Source organism: Lissotriton vulgaris, chromosome 8, assembly GCF_964263255.1.
Source record: "Lissotriton vulgaris chromosome 8, aLisVul1.2, whole genome shotgun sequence".
Lineage (NCBI taxonomy): Eukaryota > Metazoa > Chordata > Amphibia > Caudata > Salamandridae > Lissotriton > Lissotriton vulgaris.
This window is the reverse complement of record NC_141696.1, coordinates 538,379,230-538,404,512: the sequence shown is the minus strand read 5'-3', so window position 1 is coordinate 538,404,512 and position 25,283 is coordinate 538,379,230. Positions and strand designations below refer to the sequence as shown.

The following is a 25,283-nucleotide window of genomic DNA, read 5'->3' as shown; positions in this document are numbered from 1 at the left end:
GGACATTACAATTCTTACATGTCTGCTCTTCAGAATACAATTCGGGTTCTAATTTTATTAACATTCAGTTGCAAATGTAGACCGTTTTACTTGGCGTTGATTGAAAATTGGTTGCTAATATAGGAAGCCTATGCTAAAAGATAAGATAATGAACCAACAAAGAACGTTTATACTTCAACCTTGATGCCAATAGCAGTGAGTTATTTTCAGATGAAATAGTTTACAATGGAATTGATGGTGAACAAAGCAAATCACACAAATAAAAATGGCAGCTCTTTTACTGCATGGAAGAATGATTACAAATAAAATTATAATTCATCATATACACACCTCAAAGTAAAGGTTAGTCTCTTAAGCAAAATTGAAAGTGAATTAGCCTGTCAAAATTAATGTAAGCGCGTAGCTAAATAAAACTCTCAAAAGAAAGTGTGAGACTAAAACCACATCAGAAACTGACACTAGTGCACACTTGTTGAAGAAAATTAATAATTCTGGTCTAAATTCAAGTATTTTTTAGTCACTGTTCTAGATTTAAAACTAGTCTCTGCTACAGGCAACGGATTTCGGTAACTATAGCGGATGTACATACATAAGTAACTACTGCTTTCTGCATCCTCATCAGTAATTAAGTCTGATTTGCTGTACCACTGAATTTGCCATCTTTCCTTTGCAGAAAGAGGAACAGTACTGCTTCCTTATTCTTCTATTCAAACGGCTGGTGGTGCCGCTCCTCCCTGCTGTATCTAGACTGAGCATTTTATCAACTTCCCTCTGTGAGACCAGTTTCCTGCCATCTGAGCATGAGACGAACTTTTGTTCCTCTAAAAATAAAAAATAGACCATAGAAGCATGCAAACCTCTTCTGTATAACATCTCCTACTCAACTCAGTTATATGAGCATGTAGTTCTTAACCAGCTGCAACACCTGTAGAATAATCTCCTCGATCGTGCACAGACAGCCTACTGATGTTGTCCATGGTCTAGTCTGTGTAGTAGCAATCTTGGATTATGTGGCAAAAGGTTAATGGTGATAGTGGTGATGTTACATTTATTAGACTTGGTCTTTCAACCGCGTTTTGCTATTTCTTTTGACTGACAAACATAACTTTTCTCTCAAGGTGTCAGTCACAAATTGGAATTAGGGGTACCTCACTAAAATAGGTAAGTGTCTTTATTTTTGGCCGAATTTAGTGGCACCCACTTGAGTATAACTATCTTGGATCTCTCATCGCATTTAAATGTTGCTAGACTTGCATGGCAAAGTCATGTTCATAGCAAATTCTTTTCAGTCTGTTACGAAGAAGGTATTGATCCCCAATTCTCAGTCACCTAAGGTTCTAGCTTTGTTACCTTAGCCTGCCTGCAGATACAGCTAAGTGATGCATGCCACCTGTAGGAGAGTAGGATCAGCTTACTATGGTTACCCCACTTGCCATGCTAACCAGGACCTCAGCCTAGCTGCTTCCTCTCTAAATTGATTGCATGTACTTTAGGTACAATCCAGATTGGTTACTGGGTTACCCTTATGAGACCCTAGTATATGGTACCTTAGATCACTCCTATGGCAGGCCTTATCAATCCTTAAGGCAGAGGGCTTGGTTTTGTGTGAGAGGGTGCCCATGCATGAGCAGGACCCCTCTGCAGTGTTCGGAATCTATTCTCTGATGCTGTTCTGTAATGCAGCCAGACCATATACTCTTAAGTGCATTATAACCTTGTGGTAAATGCTAACTTTGGAATGGCTGCATGGAAACATGTTGTGTTTGGTGTCAAACAATTTGGAATCCTACCACCCCCCCCTTTTCAGTCCTGGCGGCGGGGGTAGAATTCCACCCTTCTAGAGGGAGAAGACATGTACACACTTATCTGACCGGTGATAGTTTAAAAGAGCCCCAGCATCACAAAATGGATGCTGCAGCCACAGACATGAGCCTGACCTCCTGCTGCTGGACGAAACTCCGGCAGGGAGGCCTGGACAATAGGTTTCCTGTCACAGGGAGGTGTAACCACCTCCCAGACAGGCTTTAGTGTATTGGGGGTTGGTGGTTGCATTCATAGAATGCTTTTCAGACAGTGCTGGGGGCACACTTGGTGTCCCTGTGCATACCCCAGTTCAAACCGGTTGCATGGGCACTCAGGCGGTGCTCTGGCGTGAAACTGGACAAAGGGAAAGGGGTGTAACCACTCCCTCCCTGGGTCCTCCCATAGGTGGGACCCTAGAGTAAGTCCAACCCCTAAACTTAGTATAAGTATAGGAACCCAGTCCTTAGGACTTTAGATTATACCTGGATAAAACTCTGCAACATATATCCTGGAACTTCAACATACTATTTCGACTAAAAGACTGAAGAATCTCCCTTGGGGTCAAAGAGTGACTCCCCTGTTCAAACAGGCACTAAAGAAGCATATTGCCGGTCTGCATTTCCGAGGCTCCAGCCGGATCCTGACTGATTTGTGACTCAGGACATGGACTTCCAGACTTCTCAGAGGACAACATGAGATCCCAGCAAAGCTGAGACCCGCAGCCCTCACGAGTGACGTGGAACCAGAACTCCTGGACACCATGGTAGTCCAAGCCCCAAGCTTCATTTGCACCGAAGATTGTGGGCCTACACTCCACGAGTGTTCGTGGGCCCGCTTCTAGTATTTCCGCTCAAGGCTCCTTCGTGATCCCTGGTCCTTTGTTTGGTGGGTCCCCATGAAGGTAACTCTTCTGTTTCTTGGGCTTTCCTGGTTGCTCCAGATGTGCTCTGACTCTTCACCGCGTGGTGAGTCACTCAGATCTTGCTGGTTTGCACCAAAGCTAATCTTTGCTTTCTGCGTGGATTGCTGTTGCCAAGGCTTGTTTGGTCCAATCCAGATACCGACACCGCAGCACTAGACATCCTTCGTGGGGCAACTCTAATCCACCTCCTGGTCGTCGTCGACGCCTCCTGGTCCTCGTGGCTGAAGAGTCAAGCTTCACCTTCACCTGAAGTCACACGACATCTGTGGGCATATGCTCATCACCTTCCTGGTCACTGGCTAGTGACCCAGACTTTGTCCCCTCTGCTTTCAGGTTCTTCAGATCTTCGACCCACCCTTTGACCACCCGGACACTTTTGACTTGGTCGCCAGCAGCACTTTGCAGCAGCTCACCATTAAAAACGACGACTAAACCCAACATCAAAAGACACCTATGCACCCGGCTTCCCTGGGTGAGGTAACTAGAGTACTCTTGTGCTCCCGTGGGTATTGACTCTAGAACTGCTTATTTCTAAAGGAGTTTGCCCCAAGTCCTCTTCCAAGTGTCCTTAATCTGTAATTCTCTAATCACAACTTTCTCCATAGAAGTCAATGGTGATTCGCGGCTGTGTTTAGACACTGCACGCGTCCCCCGTGGGTCCCCTGTGTCACTACCTTGGGTGGGTCATGGTGGTCCTAGCGATTCTACAGGTTCTAGGCCTGGTCTGTCTATTGTGATTCTTATACCACTTTCTTAGTATATGGTTTGGTACGTCCCTAGGGCTAACCATATATTGTGCTAATTTACTGTGTGCTAAATAAGTTTACTGTATGTACTTTTGCCTATAGCCTCATAAAGAGACTAGAGGGATGTGTTTAGAATAAATACATATGTTCGAGGCATATGGGCTGCAGACCACACACTTTCATAGATCACCATCTGGTGGTGGGCCCTGATGATTACGCTTTGTTTTTGTCTTGGAAGAGTCTTTGTCTGTTGGATGACTCATCCCGTAGATCGTAGTGCGCATGGGCATCGACTCCATCTTCAGATTGTTTTTTCTGCCATAGGGCTCAGATGTGTTTATCGTTCTGTCCCGTTACTGATCTCTTTTCGACTTCCAGTCCTTCATCATACCATCCGTATCGTCTTCGGCAGTAATTCGGGTTACTCGCATGGAGGAAAGACTTGCGCTTCTCGATTCCAGCGTTCGTCGGGTCGTCTGGCCCAACTGCGCCATTGGGCCTTTGGCTCACGTAAAAAACACCCTTCATGAAGTGCCCTCAATGTGGACACAAATTCCTTCACACTGATCTTCATGAGGTTTGCAATCTGTGCTTATCTCCAGAGCACGAGAGTCGAGACTGTGAGGCTTGCGCTTCGTTCCGGTCCAAGAAGACCATCAGGGACCTTCACGCTCGAAGGGTCATGGCGCAGTCATCTTCATCGACGCCAGACCTAATCATAGACGAGGCTCCGATCGAGGTAGAGTCCGAAGAACAGCAGTAGGACGACATCGGTTCTGAAGCAGAGGATCAATCCGAAGTCTACTATCTTCTTACAGCTGGTCAACAGGTCGTGAGTAAGAATATCGACCCTGTTCACCCCCCAATAACGGGACAGGCTTCAGTTCCACCTCCACCTCCAGGTCCAGGTGCACACTGACCAAACCTTCTGACACCCCGCCTTTTGGCTTGGCAACGAAGATTCCAAAGAAGCCTCCAGTAGACTCTGGATCGATTCAGTCTGTCGGTCCCGATAAGCAAAAGGTCCTCAAACCAAAATAACCCCGGAACCGAAGCAGCCATCGGTACCGAAACAGTCTATCGAACCGAATACCATTCCAGTTCCGAAAAAAGTCGACCCGAAGCCTGCTTCGGCTCCGAAACACACTTCGGCTCCGAAGGTCGATGATTCCAAACGCACTTCGGGAACAAAAATTCCGCATCCAAAAAGAGTAGATCCGAGAAAGAAAGATAGCAAGTCTTCAGAACCGAAGCCAAAATCCGCTCCAAAGACAAAAGACACTGTTAAATCTAAGCATTTCGGTCCCAGACAAGATAAATCGGCACCGAAAAAGGATTTTTCAGCAGAAGAGCTTTTCCAACCAGACCAAAAGCAAAAGACTGCAAATTAATCCAAAGACTGGACATGTCGTTAGTGCCTGAAAAGAGGAAAATGGACCATCCTAAACCACCTCCAATTCCTCTCAAAAAGCATGCTCAAACTTCCCCCATAAGAATTGCTTCACCATTGATAGAAATACCAGATATTTCTCCTGTACACTTACCATCCAGCGCACATAGGCTCATACCGCAGGATGATGATGAGGAGGACAATTCTGTGCAGGGGGTAGAAAGTGAGCATCACATGGATGACGCAAATGACCCAGACAATATTCCGGGATCATCAGATGATCCCTGGGAGGATTATAGTGCGCCAGATGCACCAGATCTGCCACAAGATGACGCATATCCTTCTAGACCATCTCCCCCAGATGACACTATTGGGTTTACACAGCTCATTCATAGAGCAGTCAGTGTATCCATGAGGAAGAAGACTTCCTCACTACTGTTGTCACATAAAACCACGACCACATTACCAATACTTAGTGGAGTGGTGAGACATGCACCAGAGGTATTTAAAGACCCCGTCAAAGCCAGAGTAATTAACCCCAGACTAGAAAAGCAGTATAAAGCGGCTCCAACTGACCCAGCATACATCAAAGGTCAGCTGCCATTAGACTCATTACTGGTATCAAACGCGAGGAAAAGAGCTAACTCGCAAACAGGGGATGCTCCACCCCCTGATAAAGAGTCTAAGCTTTTTAGATGCTTCAGGGAAACGCACCATCTCGCAAGCAGCCAATGTCTGGAGAATTGCTAATACTCAAGCTCTGTTAGAGAGATATGATCGAGCTCATTATGATGAGTTAGAATCACTAATGCAACATTTTGCCAGAGCAAGACAAGACCAGGGCTTCTGACTTAATAAAAGAAGGCAAGATTATTACATATACCTCAATCCGCTGTGCATTAGACACTGCAGACACAGCCTCTAGAGCAATAAATACGGGAGTACTGTTGTGTAGACATGCATGGCTACGCATCTCTGGGTTCAAGCCAGAAGTACAGGCCAGTATCTTAAATCAACCCTTTGACCAGCAACATCTCTTTGGTCCAACAGTCGAAAATGCACTAGAGAAAATTAAAAAAAGATACAGCAAAATCCATGGGAGCTTTTCAAACTCAGACCCATAGAGCGTCCTTTCGTCGCTCCTCGTATAGAGGCGCCCACCCAAACCTCACACAGAAGAGGGTATTACAGAGGAGGATATAGAGGTAACAACAATAAGGGCAGAGGCAGAGGCAACAACAACCGCAATGGCTCTACTCCCAAACTGTGACTTCCCTCCCATCCCCCCAGACCATTCCACTTCTGTCGGGGGAGATTACAACAATTCCTACCTGTCTGGAACTCCATCACCAGAGACAGATGGGTAACACAAATAATTCAGTTGGGTTATTGCCTGGAGCTCACTTCCACTCCTCCAGCAATACCACCCAGAGAACGTCCTATGCCACAGGAACATCTCATACTTCTAAGACAAGAGGTGGCATCTCTATTACAAAAGAATGCAATAGAACCTGTCCCAAAATATCATCAAAACACAGGAGTTTACTCCCTATACTTTCTCATACCCAAAAAGGACGGATCCCTCAGACCTATACTAGATCTAAGACGCCTGAACCTTTACATACAATCCGACCATTTTCATATGGTCACATTACAACAAGTTCTACTGTAGTTGAAACAAGGCGAATTCCTTGCAACATTAGATCTCAAGGACGCTTACTTTAACATTCCTATCCATCAGTCTCACAGAAAGGGCCTTCGATTTGTACTAGAAGGTCAACACTACCAATTCAAAGTATTCCCTTTCGGAGTAACTACAGCAACTCGAGTGTTTACAAAGTGTCTAGCAGTAGTAGCAGCACACTTGAGAAGGGACAACCTTCACGTCTTCCCATACCTAGACGACTGGTTAATAAAATCCAAGTCATACCACCAATGTGTACAGCACACGCATAAGACTATATCTCTGTTGCACAAGCTAGGGTTCAGTCAATCAAAATAAATCACACCTCCAACTATCATTATCTCAACATTATCTGGGTGCCACAATAGATACCTCCAACACAATTGCATACCCCAATCTCACATGGATTCAAGGTATGCAAGCTCTGATAAAAAAATTCCAACCACAACACTCACTACCAGCTCGAGTGTTCATGCAATTAATAGGAATGATGGCATCTTACATTTTCATAGTACAATACGCAAGTCTACAAATGCGCCCCATACAAGAGTGCTTAGCAAGTCAGTGGAATCCGGCTCAAGAACAAGAACAGATCTGGTGGTGGTAGACAGCCGGACATATCGCTCTCTGCAATGGTGGAACTCCAAAAACCTTTCCAAGGGCCGGCAGTTCTTAGAGCCTGTTCCATAGGGGGTGCTAACTACAGACTCATCTCTCACAGGATGGGGAGTGCATCTACAGAAACACACAGTACAAGGTAAATGGACACCGCAGCAAATGTTACTCCACATAAATCATCTGGAGTTGTTGAAATGATTTTAGAGCTAGGAAGATTGCCAACATTACCTATCAAAAAAGGCAGTACTAGTCCATACAGACCATATGACTGCCATATACTACATCCAAAAACCAGGAGGAACACATTCTATACAGCTCTCCCGGCTGGCGCAGAGCATATGGAAGTGGGACATTCCCCATCTTTCTATTATCAAACATCTACTAGGAGTTCACAATCAAGTTGCAGATCTGTTAAGTCATCAAAGACAACAGATACATGAGTAGGAACTTCATCTACACGTTCGTCAGCAATTCTTTCACAAATGAAGACAACCAGAGATAGATCTGTTTGCCACTCACCTCAACTCCAAATGCCCAAATTTCGCTGCCAGATACCCACACTCCTTGTCCAAAGGCAATGCAGTATGGATGAACTGGTCAAACAAATTTGTGTACGCTTTTCCACCTCTCCAGCTAATTCCATTAGTGGTACGCAAGCTACAGCAACATTCCCTCACAATGATTCTCATAGCACCAATGTGGGCAAGGCAACCATGGTACACCACACTACTAGAGCTATCGGAAGTACCACATAAAAAATTGAAACTCTCTCCACATCTACTAACACAGAACTGTGGAGAGATCATGCATCCAGACCCAATGCAGCTCAATCTAGCGATTAGGCTCCTGAGGTCTTAGAATTTGGATACCTCAATCTTCCGCCTGATTGTATGAATGTCATGAAAGAAGCAAGGCGCCCCACCACTACAGCATTCTACGCAGCCAAGTGGAAAAGGTTTGTTGTGTATTGCACAAATAACATTAACCCATTAAATGTTTCTAAACAAAACATCATATGCTACCTACTCCATCTACAAAGATGTAATTTAGCGTACTCCTCAATCAGATTACTTGCCCCAGTATTGGAACTTTCATAGATTCCCATGCTTTGTATCATTCCCCGTCGTCGGAATGGGAGCCTCAGTAAATAGAAAATACCATAGTAGTAAGCACAAAGTGAAAAAATAGGCCTAGGCCTCATCTCATTTTGTAGCTTATCCACCTCTTTTTGTAAAAGAGACCAAACTTCTGTAGTAGCCAATCAGAGCAGCCTCACCCCATAGAACCTTCCTGAGAGAAGCTCAAAGCCTCAGATTTTCTACCGCACGTTGTGCAAGGGAGTCTCCATGGAGCTCTGCTCAGTTTCTTCAATTTTTCTAACTACTTTTTCAACAACTTGGATTTCTTTTAGTCATGTCTGACAAGGAGAAAAAAGCCCTTTTTAGAGCCTGTGCCACCTGCTCCAAAAAGAGGTTGTTTGTCGATGACAAACATATGGACTGTATATACTGCCTGTATCCGGACCATAAACCTACAAGCTGCCAGATTTGCAGGACCTTCTCAGCGAAGACCTTGAGGGACAGGGAAGGACGTCTCCTCACATGGCTTCAGAAGATGAAGGACCGTAAGGACATTGTGTCTTCAGACAGTGAGGGCTCCTCGTCGATGGTGTCATCTAAGAAGTCTCAGAAGAGGGGTAGGTCTCCCTCTTCTACTTCAGGCGAGTCCCTTCACAAGGCCTTACCAGGGACCTCTGATAGGTCTGACAGGCCTGCTTCCCTAACATCTCCTCACCACGGTGAAAAGGAGAGGCACGGTAAGCCTGAGGAGTTACAACCCTCGAAAAAGGTGAAAAAGTCTACAACTATCTCTTCACCTCCCTCTGAGAAGGATGGAGGGGTCAAGAAGCCTTCAACTTCAGTACAGGAGGCCATTTCGGACAAGAAACAGAGGTCGTCGACGGTTAAAATCACAGGTACGTCGACGACTGTAAAAAAGGACAGCTCTGTAAAAGTTGCCTCGTCGACGGGCTCGTCGACGACGCCTGCACCGTCGACTGTTTTCAAGGCACCTGATACCTGTTCGTTGTCGACGAAAATAACCATCTCCACGTCGACGACGATGACCGCAAAGTTGGCGTCGACAGCGATGACTAGGACGACGTCAACAACGACCGTTTCGACGATTTCTGTTACCATGCTGCTGACGACGAGTTCGTCGACGATCCCGTCGACGCTCCTTCCATCGTCGACGATGAGTTTCTGCTCGTCGACGACGCAATCCTCGACGACGAGAACAGTATCTTCGTCGGCGCTTCCGTCGTCGACGCAGTCCCATAAAGAGTTGCTGTCGACGACGACGACCTCGTTGACGATGTCGTCAACGACGGAATCATCTGAAAAACTTGTTTTTTCGCGCTGAAGGAAGCTGATAACGCCAGAGATGACGTCTCCGCGACAGGTTCAAAAATTTCCACCTAATCTTCATTTGGATGACGACTCTGATGAAGAGACTTTTAGTGAGTTTGGACAAGCATATAGCCCATCTGACCTACAGGTTAAGGTTCAGGATGTTAGTTCTGAGGAAGGAGAGATGGAACACCAACACTATGTTCCTGATCATTACTATGAGGAGGAGCACGCTACTACCAGGCAAATGCCTTTGCAGAAGCCTACACGTCAGGTGCAAGAAGGGATGGTGGCGATGCCGTCCAGTTTGATTGCGGATCTACAAATTATGTTGCAGGACTACCGGAAACGTTTCTCTACTCCTCAAAAAACTCAACAAGTGCGTCCTCAGATGCCTCCGCCTCAATCATTACAGCCTGTGGCAGAACACTCTTTGCCTCCAAAAGAGCGTACCACTGCGCCTGAAGAGCGCCCACAAGATGTGGTGCAAGTACATGATACAGATGATGACACTGCTTCTTCTGATGCGGACCAACAAGTGGATCCTGATCACGATCAACAGGTGGATTGGAATCCGATTGACCCACGGGATCCAGACATCGCAGATCCAGATAACGCTACCTCGCCTCCAGCGGACGTTGGAGGCTTTCACAACCTAATGGAACGGGCTTCCAAAAGATTTGGTCTCCCAGTGACCACGGTTCAATCAGAATGTTTCTTATATGACTTTAAGGAACCGTTCAGGAAATCAGTACGGTCCATACCAATCATTGAGCATGTCTGGTCTGAGGGCTTGAAGGCTATGCATAACCCGGCCACAGTCCTCCCGGTGCTACCAAGACTAGAGAAAAAGTACAAAGCACCAGATGGCAGTCCGGCGTGTCTGCTTGGCCAACCAAAACCGGACTCGGTCATTTCTCAGGCCGCCCAGAGCAAATCTAAAAATCCATCCACACCACTAACTACACCACCAGATAAGAATCGCTACTCTTCCGGCTCACAGTCTAGCCAGATATATAAACCTCAGTACTCTGAGGGGTTCTTTCTCTCGCCAACAGCCTAGAGCACGTCAAGGGCAGCAAAGGAGAGACAACACCAGGAAACAATAGCGGCCAGGTGGCTCTTTCCACTGTTCCTGTTCCCTCATTAACACCAGTGGGGGGCAGGATTGCCCATTGCCTCAACAACTGGATGGTCATTACATCGGATCAGTGGGTCCTACAGATCGTCAAAGAAGGACACACGTTGGAGTTTCAAGACCTTCCTCCAACAAGAGCGCCAGACGCCTTTCCTCCCAAACATCTCAAGCTCACCAACTTTTCACCAAGGGGGCAGTAGAGCCTGTACCCCTTTCTCAGAAGGGGACAGGGTTCTATTCCAGGTTTTTCCTGGTTCGGAAGACAAGGGACAAGTGGCGTCCAATTTTAGATCTACGGCAGCTCAACACTTATCTCGTCAAGTTGTCCTTCAGGATGGTCACTCTTCAGGACATCCTCCGCCTTCTCAATCCAGGGGACTACATGGCGACCCTAGATTTGGAGGACGCTTACTTCGACGTTCCTATTCATCCAGCTCACAGGCAATATCTTCGATTTACAGTGGGCAAGAGCCACTTTCAATTCAAAGTACTGCCGTTTGGTCTCCGGTCTGCTCCGCGGATCTTTACAAAGATTCTGGCTCCAGTAGCAGCCTTTCTCAGGAGACAAGCTATACAGGTTTTTCCATATCTGGACGATTGGCTGCTGAAAGCTCCATCTGCCCAGGAGGCGTCCAAGGCAGTCACGTCATGCAAGGAACTGTTCGAGCAACTAGGTCTTAGGCTCAACAAGGAAAAATCTGTTCTATGCCCCTCCAGGACAGCGAGGTTCCTAGGGGCAATCCTGGACACAGAGAGTTGCCTAGCCTTTCCATCGGAAGAGCGCCAAAGCACGCTGATTTGTTCAGCCCCCCTTCTTCAAACTCGAAAGTCACTGACCGTTCGCAAGTACAAATCGCTTCTCGGATCGATTTCATCCTGCATACCATTGGTTCCACACTGCAGGCTCAGAATGTGTCCACTGCAGGAACAATTGGACAAGCAATGGCGTCAGGTCACAGGATCCTTCGACGACAGGATAGTCGTTACCCCGGAAATGAGAAAGGCAAGCGGCTGGTGGTCGCTGAAAGACCATCTTTCCAGGGGTTTATCGTTCCAACTTCCACCATCTCCCATTGTTTTGACAACGGATGCTTCCATGGAGGGATGGAGAGCGGTCCTCCAAGAGCTAAAGGTCAGTGGCCATTGGAGTCCAGTCCAGGTCAAGTTCCACATCAACCTTCTGGAACTTCTCGCTATCCGTCTGGGTCTACAAGCTTTTCTTCCGAGGATTTGCGACTGTGCAGTGCTGGTTCGTACGGACCACAGCCATGCACTACATAAACAAACAGGGCGGAACGAGATCCTCCACCCTCTCGAGGGAAGCCCAGACACTGTGCAATTGGGTGATCCAGAACAATATCTCCCTCTCAGCGGAACATCTAGCGGGGACACTCAATGTCAGGGCAGACGCTTTGAGCCGCTAAAGGACTGTCTCTCACGAGTGGGAACTGGATCAGACCGTTCTGGAGGAGCTCTTTGCACGATGGGGGACACCATCCATCGACCTGTTTGCAACTCCCCAAAATGCCAGTCCTTCGCAAGCAGGGTTCACCATCGGGAATCCTTGGGGAATGCGCTTTTGATTGCTTGGTCCGGCGCCTTTGTTTACGCCTTTCCTCCCATTCCGCTGATCCCGAGGTTGATCAGCAAGCTCAAGGTGGAACCGTGCAGGATGATTCTGATTCGCTCCAGCATGGCCCAGACAGTTTTGGTACTCAGAACTTCTCCTCCTCTCCCAGGACCAGCCAGTTCTCCTGCATTCTGTTCTAACACTGTTGACAATGTCTCACTGACAGGTTCTACATCCGGACTTGATGTCTCTGCGATTGACAGCGTGGCTCCTGAGTTCCAAGGTTTAAATCTCTCAGGGGAATGTAGGGACATTTTGGCCCAGGCCCGTGCGCCTAGTACCAACAAGACCTATCGGGCTAAGTGGAAAAGATTCTGTGTTTGGTGTCGGAAGGAAGGTTTACACCCATATACTTCTGCTCCGCACCAACTCTTGCCTTACATACTTTCTCTGGCTAAATCTGGATTGGCTCCATCTTCTGTAAAAGTACATCTAGCGGCCATTTCTAGATTCAGACGTTCATCTTCAGGTCCTTCCCTATGGTCAGCAAGAATTATCAAACAATTCCTGAAGGGTTTATTCAGGGTTTTTCCTCCAGTCCGGCCGCCGCCACCAGCCTGGCATTTGAATTTAGTCTTGTCATATCTCATGAAAACCCCTTTTGAGCCTATTCATAAGACTGACCTTAAGTTTCTCTCGTGGAAACTGGCTCTTCTCTTGGCCCTGACATCGGCTAGAAGAGTAAGTGAGCTCCAGGCTTTCACAATTGAGGAACCTTTTCTGCAATTCAAGAATAATGTTCTTATCCTAAGAACAAATCCTAAATTTATGCCGAAGGTGCCCTCAGAATTCCACCTAAATGAGCCAGTGGTCTTAAAACCTATCTTTCCACAGCCTTCCACACCCGCGGAAAGAACTTTGCACTCTTTGGACATTCACAGATGCCTGAAATTCTACTTGGAGTGGACAAGACAGTTCAGAAAATCTTCACAGCTTTTTGTTTCTTTCAGTGCTCCTCGCAAGGGGTGTCCAGTTTCTAAAGCCTGTATTTCCCGCTGGATTTCCAGTGCTATACATTTTTGCCACCAGGCGGCTGGAAAGCCACTGCAGCGAGCAGTTCGTGCTCACTCTACAAGATCAATGGCTTCATTGACAGCTCTATTCGCAGGTGTCCCGATCAAGGACATATGTAGAGCAGCGACATAGAGCAGTGTCCACACCTTCACTCGCCACTACTGCTTGGATTCTTCTGTGAAAGAGGATGCGGCAGTGGGCCAGGCGGTTTTTAGGAACCTTTTCCAATAAGTCGGTGAGCTTTCCTTTCTATCCCGCCTTCCTGTTTGCATATTTTGTATTACTGTGTTATTGTCATGCTTTTTGTTTCTAATGTGTATCTAGTTTTCTTATCAGAAATGTGACATTTTCAAGTTCACAAATTGCAAAATATGCTTTTCTATTTACTGCTGGTTACTCTGATACAAAGCATGGGAATCTATGAAAGTTCCATACTGGGGCAAGAAAACAAGTTACTTACCTGTAACTTTGGTTCCCCAGTATTGGTAACTTTCATAGATTCCCATGCGCCCACCCGCCTCCCCTGGGGAAGCTCAGTCTTATTGTTTTGTGGGATAGCTGTTTACAACGGCTACGAAAATCTGAGGCTCTGAGCTTCTCTCAGGAAGGTTCTATGGGGTGAGGCTGCTCTGATTGGCTACTGCAGAAGTTTGGTCTCTTTTACAAAAAGAGGTGGATAAGCTACAAAATGAGATGAGGCCTAGGCCTATTTTTTCACTTTGTGCTTACTACTATGGTATTTTCTATTTACCGAGGCTCCCATTCCGACGACGGGGAATGATACAAAGCATGGGAATCTATGAAAGTTACCAATACTGGGGAACCAAAGTTACAGGTAAGTAACTTGTTTTCATCTAGCTGCTATAGCAGCTTATCTACAAAACAGACAACATTTGTCATTGTTTAGAGTACCTGCCATCAAAGCGTTTATGGAAGTATTAAAAAGAATAATTACTCCCAGAATACCACCCTCTCCAGTATGGAATTTAAATATTGCCCTCACTAGACTTATGGGTCCTCCATTTGAACCATTACAGAAGTGAGTTACAGTTCCTGACATGGAAAGTTGCATTTTTAGTTGCTGTTACCTCACTCAGAAGAGTAAGTGAGATTCAAGCATTAACAATTCAAGAACCTTTATACAACTACATCACAACAAAGTGGTTCTTAAAACAAACCCTAAATTTCTGCCAATAGTAATTTCACCATTTCACCTCAACCAATCTATTGAGTTGCCAGTATTCTTTTCCCAACCACAGACAGCGGCTGAAAGAGCTCTACACACATTAGATGTAAAAAGTGCACTCCTTTACTACATTGACAGGACAAAGCCGTTTCGTAAAACAAAACTACTGTTTGTGTCCTTTTCTCCTCCACACATAGGCGATCCTATCTCAAAATCAGGCTTTGCAAGGTGGATTAAGTGTATTCAAATCTGTTGCCAGAAAGCAAAACGCACTCTATCCATTCCCACTAGGGCTCATTCTACCTGTAAACTAGGGGCATCTATGGCATTCCTTCGAAATATAACCATTAGATCTATGTAAAGCAGCTACATGGTCTACACCGCACACATTTACAAAACACTATTTTGTAGATGTGCAGGCAAAACAACAAGCTACTGTGGGCCAGGCTGTACTCAAAATACTATTTCAAACTACTGCAACAGATACATGTGGTCGCTGCTAAGGGAGATAACTGCTTTCCAATCGACGCAAGAGTGTGGTCTGCAGCCCATATGCCTCGAACGGAAAATGCTACTTACCAGTATGCATCTGTTCTTGGCATGTACGGCTGCAGAACCATACACGCCCACCCGGCTACGTATATCTGTTCCAGTAATATCTTAATTAGATACACAATACATGGACATGCTTATCTATACTCCTACAACTCCATCATTTGTCCAACGGCGAAAACAATCTGAAGATGGAGTTGATGCCCATGCGCACTATCTACGGGAGGAGTCATCCAACAGACAAAGACTCTTCCAAGACAAAAATAGTGTAATCATCCGGGCCCACCACCAGATGGTGATCTATGCAAGAGTGTGTGGTTCTGCAGCCCTACATGCCAAGAACAGATGCATACTGGTAAGTTGCATTTTCCATTTTGTGTATATATATATATATATATATATATATATATATATATATATATCTATCCTGCACACCGTTTGTCTCCTAGCTCGCACAGCCAGCAAGCAGACTCCGAACACGGACCTCGAGGTGTATCAAAAATCTTTATTCGGCAGAAAGAGTCACCGACGTTTCGGCTCAGCGGAGCCTTGATCACATGACAGCGTTTTCTATGCAAGGTACACCTTTTAAAGTGAAAGCAAGTGGTCCACTCATATCACCTGTGCAAACTTACTAGTAGACATAGAAAATATACTATGTAATGGCCCCGACTATATTTGTATGTCAATTTTCTAAATAGATGTAAAATACATTTATAACAAACCCATATTTACAATATTTTATACAGATTCAATATTGAGTGTGACTTGAATTATAAATAGAATTCCTAAAAAAGAATATCCTAGTAAAATACACATGTCTATTATACACATCCGTCTATTAAAAGCCTTATTTACAAGTATATACATCTCCTATCAGCTGTCTCTTCACATTTGTAAATCTAGATTCTAATTTCTATTGTCAATTTAGGAACCTCGGATTGATGGCTAAATCCATATAAAGTGCTATGTGCTGACTTATCAAAGTGCAAATTGTGCCGTAAAGTGCCTGGTAAATGTGCAAAATTAGCAATGTTAGTGCAAATACGCATATTACAATATTCCTCGGTCCTAATCTGTTTCACTTATAAACAGTGTATATTTACAAATATATGAATTTCTATTGAGAAGGAGAGTTACTTTATCAGTTCCTATTGTCATTTAGCAATATTACATTGCAACTCCTAATCATAGACGGGAAAAAATGGTATCACTTTTAACCTAAGTCACACGAATCTGTAATGTGGATTCCTGCATGGGTGCCATAGTTACCATGTCTCAAAATTGATTGTAATGGAACGAGTGAAAATAATTCAAATCCAAAAACGATTTAAAAACCCAATACCAAAATTTCAAAAAAATAATAAACAACCTTATGTTAAAAAATCATTACCGTTCGTTTTCATCTTGTTTGATTTTTAACCCGGTTGTAAAAACTGTGCACAGTGAAAAATAATAACAAAAACATTACATGTTCTCATAGCAGCATAATTTTTATAGTAAATATCATTATGATTTGTGTCTGCTCGCAGCCCCCTCAGGATCTGTCCCCGCCTTCTCCCAGCCGGGTGATTGCCATGGACATTCTCCTCGGGGGGGAGAGCACAACCTCCTGAAAAATTGAGTTTCATTAGAGCAAGCAAGTGTGGAGGTCTTCTGTCACATTCAATCCATGGGGCACCTTGGTATTGAGCAGGAGGATATATTTCGTTTCCAGCTTTCTAAGTCTGGTTTCCCTGTCTCCACCCCTTCTAGTATTGATGACCGAATCGATAACCCAGTATCTAAGACCACAGTTGTTACTTTGGTGGTAGTCCTTGAAATGGCGCGCTACTGGATATGTGCTGTCCATATTAGTTATTGCTCGCAGATGTTGTAAAATGCGTTTATGGACAGCATTCCTGGTGCTGCCCACATACTGCAAACCGCAAGGACAGCGCAAAACATATATTGCGTATTCTGTCTTGCATGTTAGTACTTGGGTTATCAAGTGTTCTTTCCCTGTGAACCCATCCTTAAATGTTTTGGTGTTTTCACCGTGAGTACATGCTTTACAGATTTTACAGTTATAGAACCCTTTATTTCTTTGCCACCATTCTGTTTTGGTAAAGGGATCAGGGTTAGTTTTGACAATGTGATCCCTTAAAGAGGGGGCTTTACTGTAGGTTAAAGAAATAGGCAAACGTCTGCCAAAGTCTATCACATTATCCCTCAGCACAATGGGCCAATGTTTATTCACTATTTTTCTTATCTGATAGTGTTGTCTAGTAAATCCTGTTATTAATCTAAAGCATTCTGGCTCAACTTTATCAGGTTTAGATATATCTTGCCTGGTAGGCTCCCTGTCCGCTTTCCTGATAAGGAGCTCCTCTCTACTCATTATCATGGATTTTTGCACAGCTTTGTCTATCAATTTCTTGGAGTATCCTCTTTCAAGGAATCTCTCCCTGCTCTCATTTTGTGCCTGTTTCAGCTCCACGGGGTTGCTGCATATGCGTCTTAACCGCAGCATTTCCCCATATGGGATACTGGAAATAGGGTGGACCGGGTGAGCGCTAGCAGCATGTAAAATGCTGTTGCCAGCTGTCTTTTTCCTGTAAACCCTAGATTCCAAACGACACCCCTTGGTGTAAAGTTCAGCATCTAAAAAGGTAACTGTGTCCTGACTGAGTGTCGCAGTGAATCTAAGGTTTAGGGGGTTATCATTGATATCCTCAATAAATTTAAGGGCCTCCTCATGACTTCCTCTCCATATGACGAACAGGTCGTCAATAAAGCGGAACCATGCCACAAGATTGTTCCTAATGATGTGTTGGAAACGAAGCCCCAGGACCAGTTCCTCCCAAGCTCCCATGTGCAAACATGCATAGCTTGGAGAGAAACTGGCCCCCATTGCTACCCCCTGTTTTTGACGGTACAAATGTTGATTAAACAAAAACACATTATTTGTGAGACAATGGTTACATTACACTGAAAGGAGGTCTGTCACAAGGATGGTGTCATCAGTGATGTCATGAGTGATGTCACTGACCATGTCATGAGTGATGTAATATGTGACGTCATCAGCAGTGCATTGCAGGCGCGCAAGTTATAGTGAGTCCAACTAAGTATAACATGGAATTTCATTGGTTTTATGTCAGTAAAATTTCCAGCTAACTATAACTGATGTGAAACCTATGTTTTTTTAGTGAATATATATATATATCTGGTGTGGTTCTCCTTTCATTTGGTCATTCATGACACAATAGACTGGTAAACCAAGCTGCTTTACATTCCTTCAGGACTTAGCCTGAAGGCTGCTCTCCATAGCTACCACGCGGATAGCTTTCTATATAGGTTGTCTTTAAACCTACCATCATTAAGGGTTGTTTGGACTGGTGCAAGGTGCCCACTACAATAGTGGACAGCTTATGCCAGGCCAACTTCTCACACCATCCACCAAAATGGAGAAGTATTTGGCTTACCATTGGTTCATTCAGCATTGATACACTACATACTACAGTTCACGATACATTTTAGTTTCTGCTGCTACTGAAACAGTCCGTGCTAGCGTTCATTGGTTGTAATTGTAAGCAAAACTTATACAGCGCACTGTAACCTGACAGGCATCCTGGCGCTAAGAGGGAGGTAGTTAAAGGCACTGGGAACTGAGAGGTAGAAGCATTAGCTTGTGGGAAAGAGCCAAGTTGGTAGCGGAGTCTTCTTGCCTACAAAACGGAGATTACTTCTGTTTATTCAGAGTGCTCATCGTTCACGCCGTTAGGAAAGGCTTGAAATAAATAATCCCACCTTCTGCTGTTGTATAGCATTTTAGGACCCTAGTGTAAATTTCCCTATTCATGCCCTTATATAGGTATAAATCATTATATCCTTACATAGGCATAGAAATCATAACCTTATTTAGACATAGCTCATGCAGTCCAAATACGGCATGGCTACTTCCACTAGTTCCGAAAATCTACAACGATTTCTTGGAAATCTCGGCTTCAGCCGCTAGGGACTTCCCCTTGCTCGAATACTGACTTGTCCAAGAACTCGTGGAGTTTTCAAAGAACTGAGACTCCTTGACGTTATGTCCAACTGTACGTCAAACTCTGCACCTTCAAGGTATAAATATGCCCACACTTGCCATAGCAAACACATGGTGGTTTGGAGCAGTTCGACCGTCTACTTGCCCGATGCAGCCTGCTACAGCAAGTGTCGAAGGAAGCCAACCCTCCAGCAGACGCACTGAGAGACGCTGCCTTTTCTCTTGCCGAGAAATCCAGCTCCAGTGTTTCCAAGCTACCATTATGAGTTGTGGGGAAATAGTCCTGAGCCTGACCACCTTCAATCTAAACCAAGGTACGAAGCGGATTAGACCCTAAGAGAAATCTTGGATAGATTCTTGGCAAAGAACACTAAATTTATGCTACACCTCACTTACTTCTTCCCTCGTACTCGACTTAGGTTAGGTACATCGGGGTAGGCGTATTTTAGAAGCACCCGTTGAGTACTTTTTAGCCTTTGTTTATGTATGTATTTATCTATGGTCTATGAACCATTCAATGCTCTTACAGTATTATTTTATTCTACTCTTTTTACTGTATGCATTAGCAGAGTGGAGTGGAGAGGAGTTTAGCAGGGGTAGGCCTGGGGAAACAGGAATGTTTTAAGCGCTTTACGGAAGTGTGAGAAGATGGGGATAGAACGCATAGAGAGAGGAAGGGAGTTCCAAAACCGAGGCGCAAGGACAGAGAATCTAGTTCCACCAGTGCGAGTTTTACGGAAACGGGGAACAGTGAGGAGGGCAGAGGAAGATGATCGGAGGGTGCGAACAGGGGTGTGGGGAGAAATCAGAGAGTTGATGAACGCCGGCGCAGAGCGATTAACAGCCCGGAAGACAAGGCACCCTAGTTTGAACAGGGATCTCTGCAGGATAGGTAACCAGTGGAGAGATTTGAGGACAGGAGTGATATGGTGAGTTTTGGGGAAATGGAAGATGAGATTGATAGAAGACGGCGAGTTTCGTAGGCAGGGATACCTACGAACAAGCTGTATATCGATTTATTTGCGATTGTGTTTTTTCGTTTATTTTAAATTGCTGCACTTGCAAAGTCCTATAAACAAGTGTCTCTTTATCAAAATAAAGGCATGCAGGAGTAAATTCTGTGCCAAGGGTGAAAGCATGGCTGTGGTCAAATTACCATTGAGGAGGCCGTCTGTCTGCATGTTGTGTCTAAATATTCTCAAGCGTGTTCAGGCCCCTTGTGTAGTTAATAATGTATAGACCCTCGGAGCGATCTAAATTGGGTTGTTAATCGCTAATTTGTACTCCAGGGTTTTCTTCATGCTCTTTGCGTCCTCCACATCAATGCTTCTGTCCACTTAAGATGAGTTCAAAAGGCAAGTGCACAAACCGGTTCAGCCAGCGGTGCAGTAGAAGCATATTGGCGCCCTATCTTTAATTATTGGTTGGGAGTTTGATATCCACAATCTGTCAGGGGCATACCCCTTTTTTTAAAAATGGCAAGTTTGGGTCTGCTAACAGTATTAATTTACTTTCCAGGTTTTGTATTCATCTTGCCCTAATCAAAGATAAAAAGTAATTAAACGTAAGAGAGGACTTTCCCTTCAGGGTTATGTCGAATGAGTTCAATTAGAAAAAGTGGTTTTCGTTGTGCATTTGTTTATGGTGCAAAATGAAGTGAGTTGAATTGTAAAGGTTACCTTATACAGAAATGCATAAGAGGTTTGGGCTGCTTATAGGGTACAGGTAATTGCCCCCCTCCTGTGTGGCATTGAGTGCTGTTGCGCCTAGTTAAGAAAAGCTTTCTGAGAAGATTTTAATTTTTCAAATTGCAGTCCAACTATCCCGTTTGAATTTAAGCTAGAGGTTAAGCAGTTAAATACTCAATCTTTGTAATGAGCTACCAATTACTAATGTTATGGGTCAGAAACTGGACGTATGATTAACTTGTTATACAAAGTTACAATTATGGACCTACTTGTGAGGAGTGAACCTTTCCCCATTTTTTTATATTGAAAAATGTTTTTAAGAAATCAGCCTCTTTTTTTCATAGAACCTGCTGTTGCTAACAAAACACGCAATGGAAAAATATAACTTTATTGTACTAGGGAACAAAATAGACAACAGTGTGTATTTGGTAGATAATAACTAAATAATAATTGGAGGTTAAACCCCTGCAAGTGGTACCATTAGGTCTCAAAGAACAGGCCCCTTCATTTTAATTTAAGTTTGAGTACTTTACGATATGGAAAACCATAAGCAGCGGAGGACCATCTGTACCTCGAGTCCACTGTTCGTCAGATTTATTTTTAACCCTATTCCACATAATCTATCAGTCATAATAGACTATTTTCTATGGGACTTATTTTTTTATTGTTAGATGAACTGTGATGTTAAATGGACTGTCAAGTTTGTAAATATCTGTGTCGTAAAAAAAATAATTGCTGCTACTACTGTAGTATTCCCCCTTCAAATTATACAATTAAATGTAATAGTCTACATTTCTTGGAAAGCTTTAATTAAATAGCGAGAACATCTAGATTTGAAAAATTCTACTGAGTTGGTGACTTAAATGAAAAGTTCTAGGTGGTGAGACAGTCATAAATGCATTGTATCAATGCTTTTTGCTCTAGTAAGTGTCCACCACCAGATGCCTGTTGAGAACTGATTAGGTATAGTAGGAGTACAGCATCCAACACCGCATTACATTTCTCCCCAAACTGGTGGCTTAACCCATCTGCAGCTTTTGATTTACTGTTTGTTCTCGTGAAAATTCATATGAACCTTCCACATCCTCGGGCATTACAAATAGAGGGCAATTATGTGGTATGGTATCTAACGTGGAGTCTTTGTCTCAATGCATTGTGGGCTTCAGGTTGACAAACGAGGAGAAAAAACAGAACTCTTCTATTATGAACGAACCTGTCAGTGCTGCATATGTAACTGACGAATACAATGTAGTGACGTTTTCCTTCCTGCCACGTAGATTGGTGTTTAAGTGGCTATGACGGAGTTTCTCCTTCATTTCTTTGAAAGTTCAGAGTCTGAACGTTTAACCATGATTATGCATTTTCGTACAATTATTTTCCGAATTAAAAAGGTTGGTCCAGGACACCGCATTTGACTGCCTTTGCTGACGTAAGTATTCCATTTCCACATTTCTTCTTGCAGTCAATCTCCGAAACATGAGTGAACATTTCTCAAAACATTGAATGAAATCATAACTTGCTGGAAGTGCAAATTTGAGGCACTTATTAAGTAATCTGGAGGCCGTATATAACTCTCTGCAGGATTGTTTCTTGACTATTGTGTAATAGCGCAGCAAATGTATTTTACAATTATTATTGTATGCATTATATCAAAAAAGATTTTAATTGTTTTGATTGTATTATTCTATATGCACTTTTATGGCTGTTTTTGATAGCCGAACAAAGTTAAACAAAATGACTAACAGTTTATTACATCAAAACTTAGTCCACCAGACTGAGAGACAAGTTTACTTTAGGCTTTTTTTTTTAAATTAATATTTTTTTCTTTTCAGTTTGAAATGCTTACTGGTACTCTACCTTTCCAAGGGAAGGATCGAAAAGAAACCATGACGATGATTCTAAAGTGAGTACCTGCATTTCTCTGTAGATTCATACCATTTCTTCTCCCCTTTCCTCCCCACCCATTAATGAAACGTTTGCCGTTTTCTCGTCATGGTTCATTTAACCTTAGTTTCATTTTTGCACACTGTCATTTCCTCGTATTAACCATTTCAATATTGATCTATTCGCTTCTTTGCTTTTGAGTTCCTGTGCTTAGTTTTTGGTCACGTATTTTACCGGTTGAAAATGGCCGTATGTACTTTTTCAGTTTTAAATTAAACTTGAAGTAAATTGCAAAATGTCTGCAAGTGTCATGAACCTACTCATGCTGCAGCGTCCCTCTTGAAATGATGTTCCCTGGAAAATACACAATTCCGGGTGCCTGCAAATACATCCTGAAGGCACGTTGCATGCACAGGCCATCTTGCAATTATATTTTCTTAAAGAAAACTCATTCCAAGATGACCAGTGTAGTGATAACGCCGGATTCTTATCTTATATCATATCTTACCAATTTTAAGAATCTGCGGTCGACTGGATCTTTATTATCTGCTAAGTGTAAAGGGGAAAAAACTCAATTTTAACACATGTTCTACCAAAATCAATTTTGTAACTCTAAAGGATCATTGACTCCAAAATCAAATGTTAAGGGATTTATTACAAAGCCAAAATAACTGAACATACAAACACCTCAACACAAGGTTAAGAAAGTAGATGGGCACTAATACAAACATAATCCTGCACAAGAGTCTCATCCGACTCAGAATAAGAATAGTTAATTCTAAAAGCATCAGGCACGCAAGGACTGCTCCAACCTCTATTTTAGTATTCATTAGCCTAGAAAAGAAAAGCAATTAATCTGTCCCTACACTGTCGCTGAAGTGACATCACTACTTAGCGTCATCCCCAGGCAAGAGAAAAAGGTGTCTGTAGTGAGGACTTCCTCAGAAATACTCACTTTGCATAGGTGAGTAGACAAAAGCTACAGAGCTCGTTCCAAGATGCTCCTTCTAGCTTCCCCTCTAGTCCTCAACTGCTCCACCCTCCGGGGCACTAACCCTAATACAAAATCACAAACAGTAAAACACACCCTTTACACGCACCTTTGGACAGGTCTTCTTTCCTGTACTTTTCCATTGAAACTCTGACTTCATCCAGAAACCGTTGATGTGTCCTTGGGTCCCAGGCACCTTCTCCTCTGAAAGTATCTTATCTGCATTACCTGTACACTCGCATGGCGGCTTCTCCTACCATCCTAACTCCTAAAACGAAGGGTTATTCTGCCTAACTAGATGTGTGTCCTTGCACCTGCAACAAACATGTGAGCGAAGCAACCTTGCACGCCCACTAAATCTGCTGACTACCTTCGTCTGAGAGCCTTCCCAAGGAAAATGCATTTCGGGCCTGCAGTATTCAGCTAACATAAGAAATCACGAACAGGCCTCTCATTGCAAAGCATAGAAAATCGTCTAGGTCTTTACACGTTTAAACATACATCTCCAAAGTCATAATATAAGCATTGATTTCACTATTCTGCATACATGATTAAGCAAAACTACATGTGTGGACTTTAATATGGTGCACGTTTACCCCCTAATGCATCACCTTATACGTGAACTAATTCATTATGCAACATCTAAAATACATTTCCGATTAAGCACTACATTGATCTCCAAAAATGGCGTAATTACTTCTCTATTTACTCTTACTATATACTGCTTTAGTACAACATTTATAATAACCACACGTTAATACATTCCTTTAGATATGCGGGTGCTGACTATCTGTGATTATGATGCACCCCTACAATTTTCAGAACAAGATGACGCTATTATCAGTTGCATGCCATTGCGGCCTAATGTCACCCTGTATACACACACAATCATTTTCATAGCAAGGAAGCAACGGTAAAACCAATAGCTTGTCAGACATCAGTGCTTGTTCCAAGGAGTAACTCTGGCCAGATCTGGCAGATAGTGAGGGAAGGGGGTGTTCTCGTTAAAGCATCTGTATTTGGTATCGGTGTGAAAACCCTGAAGTATCAATTCTGGAATTCGTTTGCAGAATAGCCACGATTTGCGGGTTTCATACAAGGGGATAATGACAACCTGCGGACTAAGAATAAGAATCAACGTAAAGGAAACATTTAAATATTTTTTTCTAATCAGATTTCAACTTTTGGTACAGTGAGCTATCCTTGTGTTGGGTTACTGTGATGCAGTGTACCTGGAGTGACACAACTGATTGCTAAGAAATAATGTTCTGTTCGAGGCATATGAGCTGCAGATTACACACTGTGCATAGATCGCAACCTAGTGTTGGGCCCAGATGTTTGCAGTTAGTTGTAGTCCTGAAAAGTTCTTTGAAAGTCACGAGATAGGTGACTCCTCCTTTGGACCACATTGCGCATGGGCATCAGCTCCATCCTCAGAATGTTTTTTACCGCCATCGGGCTCGGATGCGTTTCCTGAGCTCCTGTTTGGAACCGAATTTCCTTCGGCGCGCAATCGTCACCTAGTTTGACGCTATTGTTTTGATCGCGCTCCACATCGACGCGATTCTTCACCACTTCGAAGTCTTCGATTCCGGTCGC

General features: G+C 43.7%; 1 protein-coding gene across 4 annotated transcripts in view; it reads left to right on the top strand.

Moving 5' to 3' along the window:
• Nucleotides 1–25,283, top strand: part of RPS6KA3 (ribosomal protein S6 kinase A3) — a 796,620-nt gene that overhangs the window by 318,687 nt on the left and 452,650 nt on the right. For all 4 annotated transcript variants that reach the window (XM_086934351.1, XM_086934352.1, XM_086934353.1 and 1 more), the window contains one exon: nt 22,642–22,712. In XM_086934351.1, the coding sequence (XP_086790477.1) occupies nt 22,642–22,712 (71 nt within the window). The remainder of the gene's footprint in view (nt 1–22,641; nt 22,713–25,283) is intronic.